This window comes from Vulpes lagopus, chromosome 7 (genome assembly GCF_018345385.1).
Source record: "Vulpes lagopus strain Blue_001 chromosome 7, ASM1834538v1, whole genome shotgun sequence".
Taxonomy (NCBI): Eukaryota; Metazoa; Chordata; class Mammalia; order Carnivora; family Canidae; genus Vulpes; species Vulpes lagopus.
Window position 1 is genome coordinate 59,988,554 of NC_054830.1, and position 18,316 is coordinate 60,006,869.

The window sequence follows — 18,316 nt, forward strand, 5'->3', positions numbered from 1 at the left end:
CCCCTGCCCGCTGCTGTGAGGCCCTGATTGGTCTGATCCAGGCAACAGCCTCGGGTGTTCTGCTAATTTTTCCTGTACAGATAGGTAAACTGAGGCAAGGAGAAATCAAGCGGCTGGCCAAGGTCACGCAGTTAGTGGAGCACCCAGGATTTGAGCGGAAGAAGTCTCCTTCCTGAACCTTGGGCGGAGGCTGCTTGCCCGTCGCCGGGCTCAGATTTTCCAGCCCGGGCCGAGGGCAGTGCGGGCGGTGCCCTCGGAGGAGCCGCGGCCTGGGAATCGGGACGGAGGCCATCTCGGGCCCCGGCAGGCGCCGTGGGGTTAATTTTGCTCACAGACCACGGGGGTCGTGTGTCACAGAGGGGAGCCTGTGGGTCTCCCGCGTGGACGTGTCTCGGGGGCTGAGGATGGGAACTCTGGGTCCAGCTGCAGGCCACGTGCAGACGCCGCAGAGCCCCCGTGTGTGGACACGCAGGTGGACGGGTAGGCAAGGGAGACGGTGTCGCCCGGGTCGGTGGGGGAGCTGCAGCTGGGGGTGCAGAGTGAGACCCATCTGGCCGGGACCCCCGCTTCTTACAGGAGACCTGGTGCAGGCCCTTGGCCTTTGCGTTGTCTGTGTTGCTCTGTCCCTGAAACAAAGGCATCGGCTTAGATCAATAGTCCTGAAATGCGGCCTTTCAGGTGCCCGCTTGCCTCACAAGGTCTCTTCTTCCATCTAGGCCACTTCCTGGCTTTCCTTAAATTACTGGGCTTCCTACAGAAAGGCGTACGGTTATATAGGGACTCTCAGAGCACTGCCAGAAAGTCCTTTTCAGAAAGCCTTATTTACACTAAATAATGCAATGAAAGTGAAAACCGTGCAGGGCACCTGCGTGGCTCAGTTGGTTGAGGGTCTACCTTCAGCTCGGGTCCTGACCTCCTGGTCCTGGGATCGAGTCCTGCCTCGGGCTCCCTGCTCAGGGGGAGGCTGCTTCTCTCTCCCCTTCTCTCCTTCCCTCTGCCCCTCTTCTGCGGCTCGGTCTCTCTCTCAAATAAATCAATAAAAATTTTAAAAACAAAACACCCCCCCGCCCCTGAGTGCGATGACCTCCTAGTTTCCGTCCGGCCTATACGTTCTCACTGGATCCTTTCCTGCCGGCGTCTCTAATCTTTGGGGCTGCCCACTTTGTGTCAGAAGGCATATTGTGAAACACTATAGAGACGCTAATACAAAGGAGCCGTAAAATGAGGCTTTCACCCCTTAAAGAATTTTTTTTTAAATTTTTATTTATTTATGATAGTCACAGAGAGAGAGAGAGAGGCAGAGACACAGGCAGAGGGAGAAGCAGGCTCCATGCACCGGGAGCCCGACGTGGGATTCGATCCGGGGTCTCCAGGATCGCGCCCTGGGCCAAAGGCAGGCGCCAAACCACTGGACCACCCAGGGATCCCCCGCTTTCACCCCTTAACTTAATCAAGATCGGGAGACAGTTGAAAGGGGAGCCCCCCCCCGCCCCCGTATATGAATTAAAGTGACTTTATGGAAATCCGGGTCTCCCCTTACAGCCGTGTCCCTCCCGGTCCGTTGACAGTCCTGGCTTCCTGAAATGCTTGCCTGGAGGGTCTGTAGCATCTTCGCAGCCCTTGCATCTAATCCTAAGAATCTTGCAGGGGACCCTCCCAATACTTGGGAGAAGCAGACCCGATGGGATGACGGACGGAGGGCGGAAACCCCGGCTGAGGTACCCAAGAAGGAGGCAGAAAGGGACTGTGTGTGGCCCTGCTGCCCCTGCCTTGAAACATCTAGAAGGGAGGTGGCACTGGCGCCTGTTAAGCACCCCATGCGCATCCTCCCATGCGGACCTTTTAAGGACCTTTGAACTGTATCCTTAGGCCTTGATGCGTTGGCTTCCTCCGCTCCGGGCCCTCCCCCCGGGTTCTCACCTGCCTGTCTGTCTCGTCTCTGAGAACAGAAGGGAAAGGGCCGGGCCGGCCTTTAGCCCTCGTGGGCGCTGGGGATTCCCGGTCCCAGGCTTGCTTCCCGCTGCACCTGCCCCTCGGGGAGGTCAGCAAGGGCTGGGGTTTCCTTGGCGCGAGGGCAAGTGCCACCACGCAGCCAGTGTTGGTGGGTCACGGAGCCTGTCCCTCTGGGCGAGTGGCCGCCCCCGACCTGGGTGTCCTTTCTGGGCCTGGCCTGGGGGCGGGGGCCTAGGGGACAGGGACGGGGGCTCCTGGCCCTACACCCGGCCAGGGTGCGGGTCCCACCTCTCCGCCAGCCTCTCTTTGTTCCCTGGTAGATGGTTGATGCTAATGAGACCCTACTCGGGGATTTGAGCCCCTTGGGGGCCAATTAACTTCACTTTACTTCAGCTGCCAGGCACCTCAGAACTAAATCCAGATCAATTAGCTCTTCCCAGGTGCCGGTAGCCTCTCTCCTTCGCTCAGTTTTAACCATCCTTTGTTCCATTTTTATTTTTAATTGTCCTGATTTATATCTTATTTAACTTTGTTATCACTTTAGCTGTGTCTGGGGGCAGGTGGGGCACGGATTCTAAATAAATAAACGAAACCCCCTTAGGGCCGCATCCGGAGCGGGAGGCCGGCTCCCGGGGCGTCTTCTGGGAGGAAACCCTGAAGGTGCTCCTGGGGGGGCCCCAAGCCGGGGAGCAGGGGGCCGCGGGGACGTCCGAGGGGGGCCAGGCCCGGCCCCCCACCTGCTTTGCCAGTAAAGTTGTCTTGCCCCACAGCCACGCCCATTCCTTACCGTCTCGTTGCTTCCGCTGCGGCGGCAGCACTGGGGGCTCGGAACGTGGTCAGTATGGCCCGTAAAACCGAAAATATGTACTAACCGGGTCCTTCTCCTCCTCCTCCTTCTCCTCCTCCTCCTTCTCCTCCTCCTCCTTCTCCTCCTCCTCCTTCTCCTCCTCCTCCTTCTCCTCCTCCTCCTTCTCCTCCTCCTCCTTCTCCTCCTCCTCCTTCTCCTCCTCCTCCTTCTCCTCCTCCTCCTTCTCCTCCTCCTCCTTCTCCTCCTCCTCCTTCTCCTCCTCCTCCTTCTCCTCCTCCTCCTTCTCCTCCTCCTCCTTCTCCTCCTCCTCCTTCTCCTCCTCCTCCTTCTCCTCCTCCTCCTTCTCCTCCTCCTCCTTCTCCTCCTCCTCCTTCTCCTCCTCCTCCTTCTCCTCCTCCTCCTTCTCCTCCTCCTCCTTCTCCTCCTCCTCCTTCTCCTCCTCCTCCTTCTCCTCCTCCTCCTTCTCCTCCTCCTCCTTCTCCTCCTCCTCCTTCTCCTCCTCCTCCTTCTCCTCCTCCTCCTTCTCCTCCTCCTCCTTCTCCTCCTCCTCCTTCTCCTCCTCCTCCTTCTCCTCCTCCTCCTTCTCCTCCTCCTCCTTCTCCTCCTCCTCCTTCTCCTCCTCCTCCTTCTCCTCCTCCTCCTTCTCCTCCTCCTCCTTCTCCTCCTCCTCCTTCTCCTCCTCCTCCTTCTCCTCCTCCTCCTTCTCCTCCTCCTCCTTCTCCTCCTCCTCCTTCTCCTCCTCCTCCTTCTCCTCCTCCTCCTTCTCCTCCTCCTCCTTCTCCTCCTCCTCCTTCTCCTCCTCCTCCTTCTCCTCCTCCTCCTTCTCCTCCTCCTCCTTCTCCTCCTCCTCCTTCTCCTCCTCCTCCTTCTCCTCCTCCTCCTTCTCCTCCTCCTCCTTCTCCTCCTCCTCCTTCTCCTCCTCCTCCTTCTCCTCCTCCTCCTTCTCCTCCTCCTCCTTCTCCTCCTCCTCCTTCTCCTCCTCCTCCTTCTCCTCCTCCTCCTTCTCCTCCTCCTCCTTCTCCTCCTCCTCCTTCTCCTCCTCCTCCTTCTCCTCCTCCTCCTTCTCCTCCTCCTCCTTCTCCTCCTCCTCCTTCTCCTCCTCCTCCTTCTCCTCCTCCTCCTTCTCCTCCTCCTCCTTCTCCTCCTCCTCCTTCTCCTCCTCCTCCTTCTCCTCCTCCTCCTTCTCCTCCTCCTCCTTCTCCTCCTCCTCCTTCTCCTCCTCCTCCTTCTCCTCCTCCTCCTTCTCCTCCTCCTCCTTCTCCTCCTCCTCCTTCTCCTCCTCCTCCTTCTCCTCCTCCTCCTTCTCCTCCTCCTCCTTCTCCTCCTCCTCCTTCTCCTCCTCCTCCTTCTCCTCCTCCTCCTTCTCCTCCTCCTCCTTCTCCTCCTCCTCCTTCTCCTCCTCCTCCTTCTCCTCCTCCTCCTTCTCCTCCTCCTCCTTCTCCTCCTCCTCCTTCTCCTCCTCCTCCTTCTCCTCCTCCTCCTTCTCCTCCTCCTCCTTCTCCTCCTCCTCCTTCTCCTCCTCCTCCTTCTCCTCCTCCTCCTTCTCCTCCTCCTCCTTCTCCTCCTCCTCCTTCTCCTCCTCCTCCTTCTCCTCCTCCTCCTTCTCCTCCTCCTCCTTCTCCTCCTCCTCCTTCTCCTCCTCCTCCTTCTCCTCCTCCTCCTTCTCCTCCTCCTCCTTCTCCTCCTCCTCCTTCTCCTCCTCCTCCTTCTCCTCCTCCTCCTTCTCCTCCTCCTCCTTCTCCTCCTCCTCCTTCTCCTCCTCCTCCTTCTCCTCCTCCTCCTTCTCCTCCTCCTCCTTCTCCTCCTCCTCCTTCTCCTCCTCCTCCTTCTCCTCCTCCTCCTTCTCCTCCTCCTCCTTCTCCTCCTCCTCCTTCTCCTCCTCCTCCTTCTCCTCCTCCTCCTTCTCCTCCTCCTCCTTCTCCTCCTCCTCCTTCTCCTCCTCCTCCTTCTCCTCCTCCTCCTTCTCCTCCTCCTCCTTCTCCTCCTCCTCCTTCTCCTCCTCCTCCTTCTCCTCCTCCTCCTTCTCCTCCTCCTCCTTCTCCTCCTCCTCCTTCTCCTCCTCCTCCTTGGCAGCGGCGACCTCAGTGAGCTGCCTTTTCAAATCAATACCACTGCTTTGTTTCCAGCCCTGCATTGACTGCAGCGCTCCCGCTCCCTGTGCTCCCCCCCCCACCAGCCCACGCAGCCCCTGCACCAGCTCCCACCCTCTCCATCCCCTCCACGGTGCTCCCCGAGGCCTCCGGGTCCCCCTCCGTACCAGTGCTCCCTCCCGATGATGAGGAGCTCCATGTGGGAACTTGGCTTCCCTGGAAATGGTCCTTATGCCAACACAAAACCAAATCAAACCTTACGTACGCCCCTTGCACCCCCCACCCCCACCCCGGAAAAAAATCAATGATCCGAGGAATAGGAGAGGATGCTCGGAGTTGTAAAATAGCCTGCGGGAGGAGGCCTCAAGACGTGGTCTTTACTCTTGGCTTCTGCCATTAACTAGCTGTGGGACCCTGGGCGAGCCTCCGTTGCCTTTTCACGAAGCGAAGCCCTGGATTTGGTCTCTTTAAGGCTTATTGGACCCAACAGGGGTCAGAGTATCAGCAGGACATTTCTGATGGGTTTTCTTTTCAACAGACTCAAGATTCCTGAGGCCAGTAAGACACATTGATGTGTAACTCAGTAGACTTCTACCCACGTGTTTCCCCTTAATGAGAGCTTGCCCCCCCATCCCCCCCACCCAGGGCTGCTAGGCTCAGGTGAGACCTGCACAACTTCCTGACCTCACGGAACCGTGTGGGGCTGAAGGGAGCCTTCCCTGCGGTCATCAGTTACAAGGTGCACCCCAAACCCTGCAGTGTCAGGATCCTGAACTTCTTGGAGATAGAGGGCCAGAGCAGAGGGCGCCCTTGGGTCACTCCCCACCTTGGGCGAGTGCTGCTCACCTCACACACAGCCAGCTGCAGGTGTGTGGATGTCCTGACCTCCTGCCCCATCGTCCCGGGTGTCCCATAAGCACCTATCCAACGGGTGAACGTCACCGGCGTTCGGTCACAGTCTATCACCGAATGGCTGAGTCAGAAGGGCCCGGGAGACCATTTGAAACTCGCAACTGTGTCCTCCATGGACAGACTGAGGCCCGGGGATAGGATGAGCCTTGACCCGGGTCACACGGTGGACCAGCCCCCGAGCGGGGCCTGCAGCCCGGGCCCCCTGACTCCCACACCAGGGCCTTGTGCACTTGACCGACTCCCCTTGCGTTCAGCGTTGTGACTTGGCTCGACCCATCTGGGGGTAACCATTTCCCGAGGCCCTTCTGGGTTTTGTGTAAATTATCTGAGCCTTTTAAGGGAGGCCCAGCTGGGGCCTTCTCTTTGCCTCTTGGGCTGGCTCTTTCTGTTGCTCTCCGTCGGGAGAACATTATAATTTTCTCCCGTCTCTCCGGCGGAGGCGGAGCGCGGCCACCCCATCACTCACGCTCACAGACCCTGCCGAGCACCCACAGTGTATCTGGAAGCCATTTTCTGTTTGGAAGTCGGTGGCGGTCAGCCAACATCTCAGTAATATTTGCTTTCCTAAGGCTTAGACAAATCAAATCCATTCACTTTCTTAGACTCGGTCCCTCTTGCCTGGCATAATTTCCCCTCATCTAAGGCAAGCCCAAATTGAGCTGGGTCTATTTTCTCTCTTTCTGGCGCCCCGCCCGCCTCCTCCCGCCCTCCCTCCCTCCCTCGGGGCCCCTCCTCCTCGTTTCCTCCACGCTCCTGTTTCCCTCCCTACAGGCACTGTAGTCTTCTAGACCCATTGCTTCTCCCCTCCTTCTCCTCCTCCTCCCCCTCCTTCCATCCTCTCTCTCTCTCTCTGTTTCTTCTTTATTCAACCACTATAGAGCCCGAGCTCAACACAATACCAAATCTGAAAGAAATCCAGGAAAACATACACCAAACTTCCTGATTCCACAGATACAGAGACCGAGCTCCAGAGACGGTGTCTTGCCTCTGCTGTGGTGGCAGGAGAGGGGCTAGAACGGAGGCATCCTGACTCCGCTGGGCCGGTGGCGGGGAAACCTCGTGGCATCTTCGAATTTACCCTCCATATGATGCGGGAGGTTGTTGGGGTCTGGAGCCGACGGCCAAGAAAGAATTCTGGAGACGTCTTTGGTGCAAAAAGATGGTTTTATTAAAGCAGGGGGACAGGCCCCGAGGGCAGGAAGAGCTGCATGGGGGCCGTGAGGAGGGGCCCAGTATATACTTGCAGGTTGGGAGGGGGTCACAGTGTAAGGCTCCAAGGAGTTTTGGAAGCAAGGTTTCCAGGGCCTCGAGGGGCCTCGCTGTCGTTGGGAAAGGTCACTTACTACCACGTAATAAAACCTGAGTCGTGAGCCCCTTCCGATGCTCACCGGCGGGCCGCGTGCTGGGGGATGATCACTGACCTAGAGCTTGGGGAGGGAGGTAGAGACGAAGGAAGTCTCCAAAGGGATTTTTTACGTGTTAAGTAGACTCACAGGGTCTTGGGGGTCGGGGTCGGGGTGCTGTTAAGCTAAGGTTGCCTTTTGCCCTGAGCAGAGTAAGAGCCTCCAGGTGGTGGAGGAAGGTCACTCTGCCTGTTTCGGGGCCTCCCAATGGGCTGTGAGCTGCAAGGATCCCCAAGTTTGCTCTTTGCCTCTGTGTCCCACCGCGTAAATGAGGCTGCTTTGGGCTTTCTCTCTGCTGACTGCCCTGGGGCTGGGCCAGATCTAGGAGACAGCCTGGACCGAGACCCCACTGGGATCATCTTGGCCTCCCCACCGCCCCGCGGGGAGTCCGTTTCCTGGCCTAGGAAGTGAGGACTCGAGGACTCGGTCTCCTAATCCTGCAGACCACACAGGCTGTTGTGGGGATGGGATGCCCTGGTGTGGCCCTGGGTTCTGGAGCCCCGTGGAGATGCTGCCTTGGCCTCCTCCCTCCTGCAAGAACTCTCAGTATTTCAAAGTCCTGACATACTAAATCCCCTACCACATACACAAACAAATTCCTAATATCACTCCAACAGCACAAAACCAACCCAGCACAACTCTCAAAAAACAAACGAAAAAACAAACCTATCCTAAACACAGAAAACAAACAAAGCACAACACAAAACAACTCAAGAAAAAAACATACAGCAGCCCCTAATAACATACTGGCTTTACACACTGGTTATGCTACGATTACATTACTATATTTTAATTTCTTCCTTTATTTTTATTATAAAGATATTTATAATGATATATTTTATTTAACATTTATAAAAATAACCAAATCATCGGGGCATATTATTACTATTTAAACACACTTTCCGGGGCATTCTTATTTCTATCTTAAATATTTGAATTGATAATTTGTTAATTTTCTTTTATGAATTTTAAAATATATTTTATTAAATATATTTATACTAGTTTTATTTATTTTCGTGTTTTTATTTATTTCATCTTATAAAAAAAATATATTTCGGGGGCTCTGTAGTGAATATTCGGGGCATCCCGGCAAAGGAAGCAGGTCTGGTATTTTGGGGCCAGAGATGTCCTTTAGGAATTCGGTCATTCATCCTCCCGCCTCCCTCACGCAGCCCCGGTCCCTGCGGGGAAGCGGCCACCTTCTCCGAGGGCATTTAAAGCCTCCCCGTCCCCAGAGCGCAGCAGCTAGAAATAGACCAGGCCCTGCCTTTAGATTCCCACAAAAATGGATCCTTTGGGTCAAAGGCTCCTTAATCTGCAAAACACAAGCTGTTTGCCTGACTTGAGGCCTCAGCAGACTTCCTAGGTTTGAAGGAGCTTTGGTATGGAAAACCGGTTTGTGTTTTGAAGATTAAGGGTCCTTTCATCCAAAAGATGCAGGTTTTCTTTTTTTTTTTTTTCTTTTTTTTTTTCTTTCCTCAAGCTCCCAATGAAACACCTTGTTCCTTTCTGGCTTAAAACCTGGGAGCCTCCTTTCTTATGCAGAGATGGATTAGGTTACTCTGCACTTGCCTGGCCGATGAGGAGGAGAGAACCCCTGTGAGGACTTGGCGCCCCAACTTTCAGGACCAGCCCTCCTGCCCTGCTCCCCACCTGGGCTGATCACCCATATAATGCGGTGACATCCTCTAGGACTGCTTTAAGCCCACAGATCCTGAGGTTTCACTCGCAGAATTTCTGATGAAGTCTGGAGGGGAAGGTGCATTTTAGGAGCAGAGACTGCTCAGGTCTCAGAAGTCCCCCCACTAGCTTGCAGGCAGCTGGCGTTTCCGGGGCGGTAATGGGGGCTGCAGTGGGGGGCACGTCCCCAGCCCAGCGGCTGACAGGGCAGTGTGCTGGAGAGGAGCCTGGACGTGCCAGGATCAAGTACCAGGTGTCACTCTTACTATCCTTAATGTGACTTTCAACAAATGAAAGGTCACAAATGAAAGGTCAGCCTCCCTGACCCTCAGGATCCTTTTTTTTTTTTTTTTAAAGATTTTATATATTTATTTCAAAGAGAGAGAGAGAGAGAGAGAGAGAGAGAAAGGAGCTGGGAGGCAAAGAAAAGAGAATCTCAAGCGGACTTCACACCAAGCAGGAGCCCGGCGCGGGGCTCGATCCCAGGACCCTGAGATCATGAGCCGAGCAGGAGCCGGACGCGTACCCGACAGAGCCGCCCCAGCGCGCTGAGCCCCAGTGTCCTTCTGCAGGACTTGGGAAGGTGGCAGCCCCGGCGTGTCCGCGGCCTGGGTGCCCACACGCATCACAGCACATTCCTGTGCCTGCTCCCGCCGTGGGCTGGGCTCTGCAGGTCGCACCGTCTCTCCTCCAGCAGTTTCCCTGAAACACAGTCACGTCCTTCGGGCGGGGACAGCAGAGGCACAGGCGGTGAAGCCGAGGTGCTCAGGGTCGTGCAGACAGAGGCTGGGGCTGGCGCGCCACCCACTCTGGCTCGTGCTGGTGGCCAGAGGGGATTCTGAGGACGAGCCCGAGTCTAAGAATGGGGCAGACCCCACGTCCTCAGGAAAAAGCACCCGGTTCTGGGGAGGGGAGGGTATGGGGGCCCCGTCACCACACCCTCCCATCAGTGGGGTGCAGGTCAACTGCAGTAACGCTCCCTTGGAAAGTTCTTTTTTTTTAAGGTGTTATTTATTTATTTATTCATGAGAGACACAGAGAGAGGCAGAGACCCAGGCAGAGGGAGAAGCAGGGTCCCTGCGGGGGGCCAGATGCAGGCCTCGACCCCGGGACCCTGGGGTCACGCCCTGGGCCGAAGGCAGTCACTGGACCCCTGAGCCCCCGGGTGCCCCAGTGTTTGTAAAGCTCTTGACGCAGCTCCCCCCACCCACGAAGTGTCCATAAATTGTGTTCACGACAGTCGTAACGAGGCCAGGACTCCGAGCTGGTGGCTGGGGATGGAACCCAGCGCGCCCAAGCCCAGCAGCGCCCAGGGGAGGCCGTGCCCGAGGCCTGGCGACGCCCTCTGGGACCGGCCAGCCGGGCTGCGGGAGCCCTTCAGGGCGAGGCGCGGTGCCTGGAGGCCTGGAGGGCGGCGGCCCGGGGTGGGGGGTGGGGGAGCTCCCGTGCAGGAGGCGACCGACACCCCGCAGGCCCCGCATCGCCATCCCGCCAGGGCATGGGCCCCACGCGGAGTACTGACCTGGACCAGTTATTCAAGGTGCACGTGCGTGTTGCACAATCGCTGTCCCCGATGGGGCCCCGCGAAGGGCCAGGGTCGGAAACCACGCTCCCCCCGATGAAGGTCAGGATCGAAACGAGGCGAAAGCCCCCTGGCTGCGAGGCCGTGGCCAAGCCGTGCGCTGCCGAGCCCTCCTGGCCTGTTTCTCCCCGTGACGTGGGCGGAGTAATCGTCCCGTCCTCAGACGCCTGTTGTGAGCATGAAGCGAACCGTGTGTCTTGCTCGCCTAACCCGGCCTAACCCACTGACTCGGACCGGTCCCACCGGGAGGTTGGGGGCCACCCCGGGCGGCAGGCAGGGCCCAAGGGAGGCCAGTGAGACGCGACGCCCACGGGCTCCAAGGCCACCGCGTGTTTAAAATCCGTGGTGGCCCAGCCCTCCTTTGGCCGTCGGCCGCGTGTCCCCGGACTTCCCCCTTGGGGTCCGTGACTGTCACGGGCCAGCGGGGCCTGGTCGTACCCAAAACGGTCCCCGGGCTCCTCATTTACAAGGCGCCCCGGGGAGGCGTGAAGCCGGCGCGGGAACTGGCGGAGCCTCACGAGCCTCTGTCCCCTTGGATCCACCAGGCACCTTCCAGCTCGGCGTTAGTGACCTGATGGCAACATCAAAGGTCAGAGCTTTTGAGGAGTAAATGTTGAAGTTCAGGTTCAGATGGAAACTTAAGTGTTTTATTTATTTGCTCGACTGAATATTAAGAATAGATGAGCCACAGGGAGGGAGTCAGAGCCATTAACTCAGCAGAGCGCTGTTTATTTATTGAACAATTATATTTTGAGCATCCGCCTAACGCCGGTTCCCATCTTTGGCTTTCCTTTCTAACCCTGGAATCTTCCGTAGGCCGCTGTAGGGCCAGCGACCTTCTCTTACTTGAATGTCTCTGCCTCCCCGAGCGCACCCAGTTTAGTGACTTGCACAAGTAGGTGGGTTGGCATGACCGCACGCCCTCTGCTCCCACTGGTCCTATTATCCGAAATGCCTTCTCCTCCACCCCTCGGCTGGACCGCCGCCGCCGCGGGACCCTCAGAGGCCACGTAAGGTCTCAGCACCCATGAAGTCTTGTGTTTGAATCATTTTTCATTCGTTCCCACAATGCTGTGATCAGGCCTCTGATCGAACTCCATCCATTGTTCTGCAATTTGAGGGATCGCGGATTAGTCTCTCCCACCGGCTCGATGGCTCCCTAACACCGTGGACATTTCCTTATTCTCCTTTGATCCCCCCGTGGCTGGTACAGAGTCTGGCATCCTACCCGAGAGCCAGAGCCCCATGCTGTTCTTTCAATCAGTACTAATTTCTTTTCTCTCTCCTATTTTCCTTTTTTTCTTTCCCTTTAATTCTATATCTGTCCTCTGAGTTTATAAATATCCTCATCCTATGAAGGAAAAACAAAGTCCTCCATTGACTGTGCACTTCCCTCTGTGGTGGAGAGAGAAGGAGCCTTGGCTAATGATTTTTTGATCTTTCTTTCTTTGCCAAGTACTCTATGCTCTGTGCCTCTGAATCCGTGTCCCATTCATGTCCCACCTTAATCTCTTTCAATGAACACTCAGTTCCCATCGAAGCACCGGAAACTGTCACCACCTCTAGATTCTTAATCCCAGTGGGCGTTTTGAGTCCTTATCTCGTTGGACCGCTCACTCTGTAGCTTTTTTTTGAAATTGGAGACCCTTTTCTTTCTTTCTTTTTTTTTTTTTTTTTAGGATTTTTTATTTATTTATTCATGAGAGACGCAGAGAGAGAGGCAGAGACACAGGCAGAGGGAGAAGCAGGCTCCATGCAGGGAGCCCGACGTGAGACTCGATCCCGAGGAGACCCTTTTCTTACACATGTCCGCTCGTTTAGCTTTGTTGACAATGTTCTCTCATGATTGTCGTTCTCCTCCTCTTACAAAACCTTCTCGTTCTACTTCATGGGGTTCTTTCTTCATTCTGCCTAACTATGATCGTTGCACTGCGTTTCCCGCCACTCTCACATGCGTTCCTAGGACTTCTCACCCGCTTCCGGAGCTCTAAGCACTCCTAGTTCATACTGATTTACGATATTCTACTCCTAGCCCGGCCCCTCTGTTGATTCGGACTCGAGGACTCTAGAGCCCACTGACAATTTTGACTCGAGTGTTCGACGGACACCTCAAACTCAAGAGGTTCAAGGGGGGAACTTGTCCCATTAATGGGCGTTCGATTCTCTTGGTCGTTTGTTATCACACGTGACATTGCCATCGGTCTGATCATCAGAGAAAACTTAGGAGTCACCACAAACATCTTTCTTCCTCACTCCCCGCCCCCCAACCCAGCCAGACAGTCGCCAACTCTTGCTAACTTTGCCCCCCCCCCAATTGTTTTTAGGCTTTTTGTCAGTCAAATATGAAAGAGCTTTTTCAGACCACATCTAGCCTGGGCTACTCTGATGGCCTCCGTAATTTGACCCGTGTCCCTTCTGAAATGCACTTACTGCCCCTACATTTGGGGTAATCCATCTAAAATGAAACTCTTAACATAGAACCCCTCTGTTCAAAAGCCTTCAGTGGTTCCCTGTGGTCCCCTAGGTCTAATCCCACGTCTTGATTTGTTGGGTTCATTCGTTGAATGAATGCTGATTTAGTGCCTACCCTACGATTGGATCCAGATCCCGGGTATACACTGGGGAAAGGGGGAGGAATCTATGTCTTTAAGAAACGACCAGTCATGAGCAAAGCTATGATCATAAAGCGCGTGACCCCATTTAGCGCCTTTGCTTCTTTTCATGCCACTCCCTCCTTCCAAATTCCCACTGCAGTAGCTTTGAAATGTTTTAGATCCTACATTCACACCACACGCCTTCATTCCTTTCACGTGTTTCTCTCCTGGCCTGAAATATCGAGCCCACATTTGTCACCTCACAAGTGCTTCTTCGTCTCCTGTGGCCTCACCTGGATGTCATCTCCAGGGAGCATCCCTTGGACACCCTCGCTGGGGGCTCCATGCTCCACAGAACGCTGGGTATGCCCCGTCTTTGCCCTGTTACATTATATTCAATACCTGTTTCTTTGTCCATCTCCTACTCCGGTCTAGGAGAGCTAATTAAAATAGTAGGGACACTCAACAAATATTTATTGAATTTTACCAAACTGGCCCAGAAAAGACATTCTAAAAATGTTCATTTCGCTTTCCCTTTTGAAAGATCTCCTGTGGAGACTGCTGATAATTTTGAGAGAATGCTTAAAAGGCAGTTTCCCTGCATTTAGATCTTCGGATTCCTAAATGTGGCTCCAAATGAGATATTTATGAAGGAAGGGTACTATACATACTTATATTGTTAATTACAAACAAAAAATAGTCTTTCGGATCCTTTCGAAAGTCTCACAAATAATTAGTCCACATATTTCAGCTTTCTTTCAGATTGCCATGGCCTTCCCTAGATTTACCATTTCTAGAAGTTTCACACTTCAATTTAACTTATCAGCCATTATCTTCATTAACATCTTCACAGTTAATTTGTGGTTGTTCATGATTGTCAAAACAAGGAAACTACAACTCGAGGATGGTGTAGTTTCTTACTTTGGTGTGTTCCAGCACTGAGTCATAGAACTTAGTTTAATTTGGCTTGGGTTGAAGTTTAATTCTGTCATTTAAAAAAGTGTGACATCGGAAAAATAACCAGTTCTTTTTTTTTTTAAGCTTTTATTTATTTATTCATGAAAGACACGGAGAGAGGCAGAGACAGATGGAGGGAGAAGTAGGCTCCCTGGGGGGAGCCCAGTGTGGGACTTGATCCCAAGACCCCAGAGTCATGCCCTGAGCTGAAGGCAGACGCTCAATCCGTGAGCCCCCCCCCCCCCCCCCGGGTGCTCTAACCAGTTCTTTTCAAAGAGTCTCAGTTTTATCATCTACAAAGGAAAACTAATGCTGTCTATTTTGTAGGATTGTTAAATGAGTGGAACGTGATGGGGCACAAGAAAGAGTCTGGCATTGTATCGAGCATAGAGTAGGGGCACGCTGGTCTTTAACCCACCTTACCGATTCACTTAAAATGCACCGTGAAGCATGAATAGCCTATTGCAAAATTCTTGCTGGGCATCGCAAGAAGAGGGAATAGCGTGAGAAGTGGTAGTGAGGAATGAAAGTTTGTAGTGTGTTGGGTCATTGCAGTTGGGGAGAGAATCTAGAGTACTGGATAGATTGAGGGTGGGATGTGAAAAAGGAGAAGCAGGAAACGGTGAGTGTATAAAAGATACAGCTCATAAGCTTTGGTAAATGCAAGACTGAGGTAAGGCTATCAATAGGGAACTATTGAGCTGCTTAATGAGGGGAATGTCATGGTCCTATCTGCATTAGGAAACATCCTTCTGGCATCCACAGTGGTGCTTAGGTTGGAGGTGGCAGAGATACATGAAGCAGGAAGACCAGCAGGAAGATGATTGCTATAGTCCAAGAGACAGGGCCATGTTTTGAATGACAGGTATCAAGAGGAAATGGGCTTCACAAAGACGTGTTCCTAAGGTTCAGGTGTTCAAGGGAGAGAGAGAAGATGAAGATGTGCAGGGTCACCCCGGAGCTCACAGAGAAGGACAGAGCTGTCCACTAAATGGATGAATATGAAAGCAAATAAGCAGGCTGTGGAGATGGTGGTGCTGGCGGTGGGTGTGGTTGAAGTGGATGGGGGCGGACTTTTGGAGAAGTCTCGGCCTCTCACAGGAGCGATTTGGGAGATTGTGTGGTTCAGGTGAATGGGGATTAAGATGAGAAGGGGAAGTTTGAGAGAGTGATGATGGCTGTAGTCTGGGATACTCCGAGTTCAAGACACCTACAGGATTTTCTAGAGAAAATTTATTTTCTCTAGACGTGGTTGATGATGTGGTTGAAAATAATAATATATAATATTATTATATATTAATATATATATTATATATTATTATATATTATTATATATAATATATATTATTAATAATAATATAAAATATGCGAGTTATAATGAACTCTTGTTCTAGTGGTTTCTAGATTTTTTTATAAGTGTACACATACCAGGTACGATTGTTGACTAACTCCTTCCCGATGAATGTATGTATATAAATTACTTACACGTGTTCTCTTCGTTAGTTAAATCACGATTCTCCACTGCCTGATGTCTGCTTCAGACAGGGCTCAATATTAATAATAGTAAATATAAATGCATAGTTTGACTGGTCCTCTTGATCATCTTGAGTTATTTTGGCCAATTCCAGACAAATCTGATTAGATCCTTGTTGTTTTGGTTTGGCGGTGTAATATGGCTGGTCTTCCACCATTTTCTTGTTCACATTGGCTTCAATTATTGTTACAGTAAATCCATAATTTCTTTTTAAGCCACTTGACCGTTTTGTGAGAGCTGGTTGAGTTAAATCTAATAATGTAATTTTATTTTACTTTATTTTATTTTAAAGATTTTGTTTATTTGAGAGAGAGAGAGAACGAGTGCATGAACAGGGTAAGGGGCAAGAGAAGCAGACTCCTCGCTGAGCAGGGAGCCTCCTGTGGGGCTCGATCCTGACACTCTGGGATCATCACCTGAGCCAAAGGCCCAACAGACTGAACCCCCCCGCCCCGCTCTGGAGCCCCAAATCTGATAATGTAATCTTATACTCCACATCACTAGACACAGATAAATGCCAAGGCACCACAATGCCCTGCAAGAGGCAGAAGGATGAAGCCCAGCCTCTCGGGGCCATCAGGCTCCTGCCCTTCACTGCAGTACCATTGGTGACTTGTGACTGTCTCATATTTGAGCTGAATATTGAAAAAAAGGTAATAAACACGCTCCCCAGAAGTTCTAGTACTCTCTCTAGCTCGGCGCGCCCTTGATTAGTAAATTCTAAGTGGACTTCCATTGGACTTTCGCATGGAGCTGGGCACTGAGTGAAGTGTTTTAATGCATGATATCTTTCCTTTGATCAAACAGGGTTCATAGAGTAAAATTGGAAAAAACAAACAGACAAACAAAACTTGATTCTTTTCTTCCACTGTTTAAACTTACTCTCGGATCAGGTCTTCCCTGATATTTGGGTGAAAGTCAAGGCAAGTTACGTTCACCTCTTTCCATCATATACAGTTTCGGTCCAGTATTTAACATGTCTAGGTCAGTATATCACAACAAATAAATTAAATTTTACTTAAGGTGGAGACATCACTCCTCCCCCAGACTCTCCCGTCTTTCCATGGCTCATGGTTTTGCTGTGTCTCCTCCATCTTGCTAAACTTGCTCGAGTCTTCTTCGGATGCAGGGTTTGGTCAAGAATGGACAGATATGGAGAGAGCAAGTCTTCCTGGCCTAGTACTTTTTTTTGAAGACTTAGCATCAGTGCTCCGAGGGCTTGGCAGATTTAATGCTAATGTTTTTAACATATAACATTTTGGGGAATATCTGGAGCTTCCTTTCTCCTCTGGGATCCCTTACTTGTGACTCCTTTGATGAAGGAAAATGCATCTCTTTGCAGCTGCTCACTGACCAGCAGGGGACCCTTGGTAAATGGCAGTGCCATTCTAGTTTCCTTTTGCTGGGATCCCCTCTCTCTCCAGATGGGATCTAGGGCAACCTCTCCTGGTTTTCTTTTGCATGTGGCTCACCTCTGATCCCTGGGGAACACATTCCTTTTTTGAGTGAGCTAAGCTGTCACTTCTCAAATTGCAGCCCCTACTGTGCCACCAGGTTTCAGCCCATCCCTCTTTAGGTTTCCCTCTTTAGAATTCTTTTTTAAGATTTCTCTGGTGTGACTCAGACACCGGTGAGCCAGATCCCCCCCAAGCTCCTGGGAGCCTTGACCGTGTTCTCTGAGTGACCTTGCAGAAGCCCGAGGTGCGGGGCTCCCACCTGACTGTCCCCCTGTTTGGGGTGGGCAGGTGCGTTCTCAGCATGCAGCCTTCTCACTCAGGCTCAGGCTCTGCCCCAGCATCTGACTTTTGTTGCTGTCATGTGGGCTAAGCCCTGTAGAGTGGGGCATATACCTCCCTGTAGAACACAGCATCTTTCATTTGGGCTTTGGCTGAAACTGAGATCAAAATAGTGGCATTTAACATCCCATTTAGGGGCACCTGGGTGACTCAGCAGTTGAGTGTCTGCCTTTGGCTCAGGGCATGACCCCAGGGTTCTGGAATCGAGTCCCACATTAGGCTCCCCGCAGGCAGCCTGCTTCTCCCTCTGCCTGTGTCTCTGCCTCTCTCTGTGTCTCTCATGAATAAATAAATAAAATCTTTAAGAAAAATAAAATAGGGATCCCTGGGTGGTGCAGCGGTTTGGCGCCTGCCTTTGGCCCAGGGTGCGATCCTGGAGACCCGGGATCGAGTCCCACATCGGGCTCCCGGTGCATGGAGCCTGCTTCTCCCTCTGCCTGTGTCTCTGCCTCTCTCTCTCTCTGCGTATGACTATCATAAGTAAATAAAATTAAAAAAAGAAAAGAAAAATAAAATAAAATCCCATTTAGGGCTTCAGGGTGGCTCAGTCGGTTAAGCGTCTGTCTTCAGTCACGGTCCTGGGATCGAACCCCACGTGGGGCTCCCTGTTCAGCAGGGAGTCTGCTTCTCCCTCTCCCTCTGCCTCTCCCCTCACTTGTGCTTTCTCTCTCGCTCACTCTTTCTCAAATGAATAAATAAAATCTTAAAAAAATAAAAACAAAAACATAAAATCCCCTTTAGCCCTTACCTGATCCCTAAGAGAGATCCCGATCCTCCTTGATGTTGCCTACATTTTACAGACGGGGACACTGAGGCATGGTGGGGGGGATTATTACATGTTCGTGGCCACCCAGCTTTGTAGATGGCTCTCTGCTGAGAAGTCTATCGCGGAGATCCAGGTGTAGAAGTTGAGGCCTGGATGAGGTTCCCAGCTTGCCCCAGGCTTAGGAGGCAGGCGCCCCAAGGAGGGGGCTGGTGGGGGTGCTCCTGTGCACCCTCTGGCCCAG

At 52.7% G+C, this 18,316-nt stretch overlaps 2 protein-coding genes across 3 annotated transcripts in view; both read left to right on the top strand.

Annotated features, from left to right (window-relative positions):
• Window positions 1-18,316, top strand: part of BRINP1 (BMP/retinoic acid inducible neural specific 1) — a 178,903-nt gene that overhangs the window by 26,221 nt on the left and 134,366 nt on the right. The window lies entirely within an intron of this gene.
• Window positions 2,975-4,489, top strand: LOC121494256 (basic proline-rich protein-like; the record flags this gene model as incomplete). The annotated part of the gene is made up of 1 exon (XM_041760483.1): window positions 2,975-4,489. A coding segment is annotated over one exon (1,515 nt), but the record flags the coding sequence as incomplete, so codon positions are not given.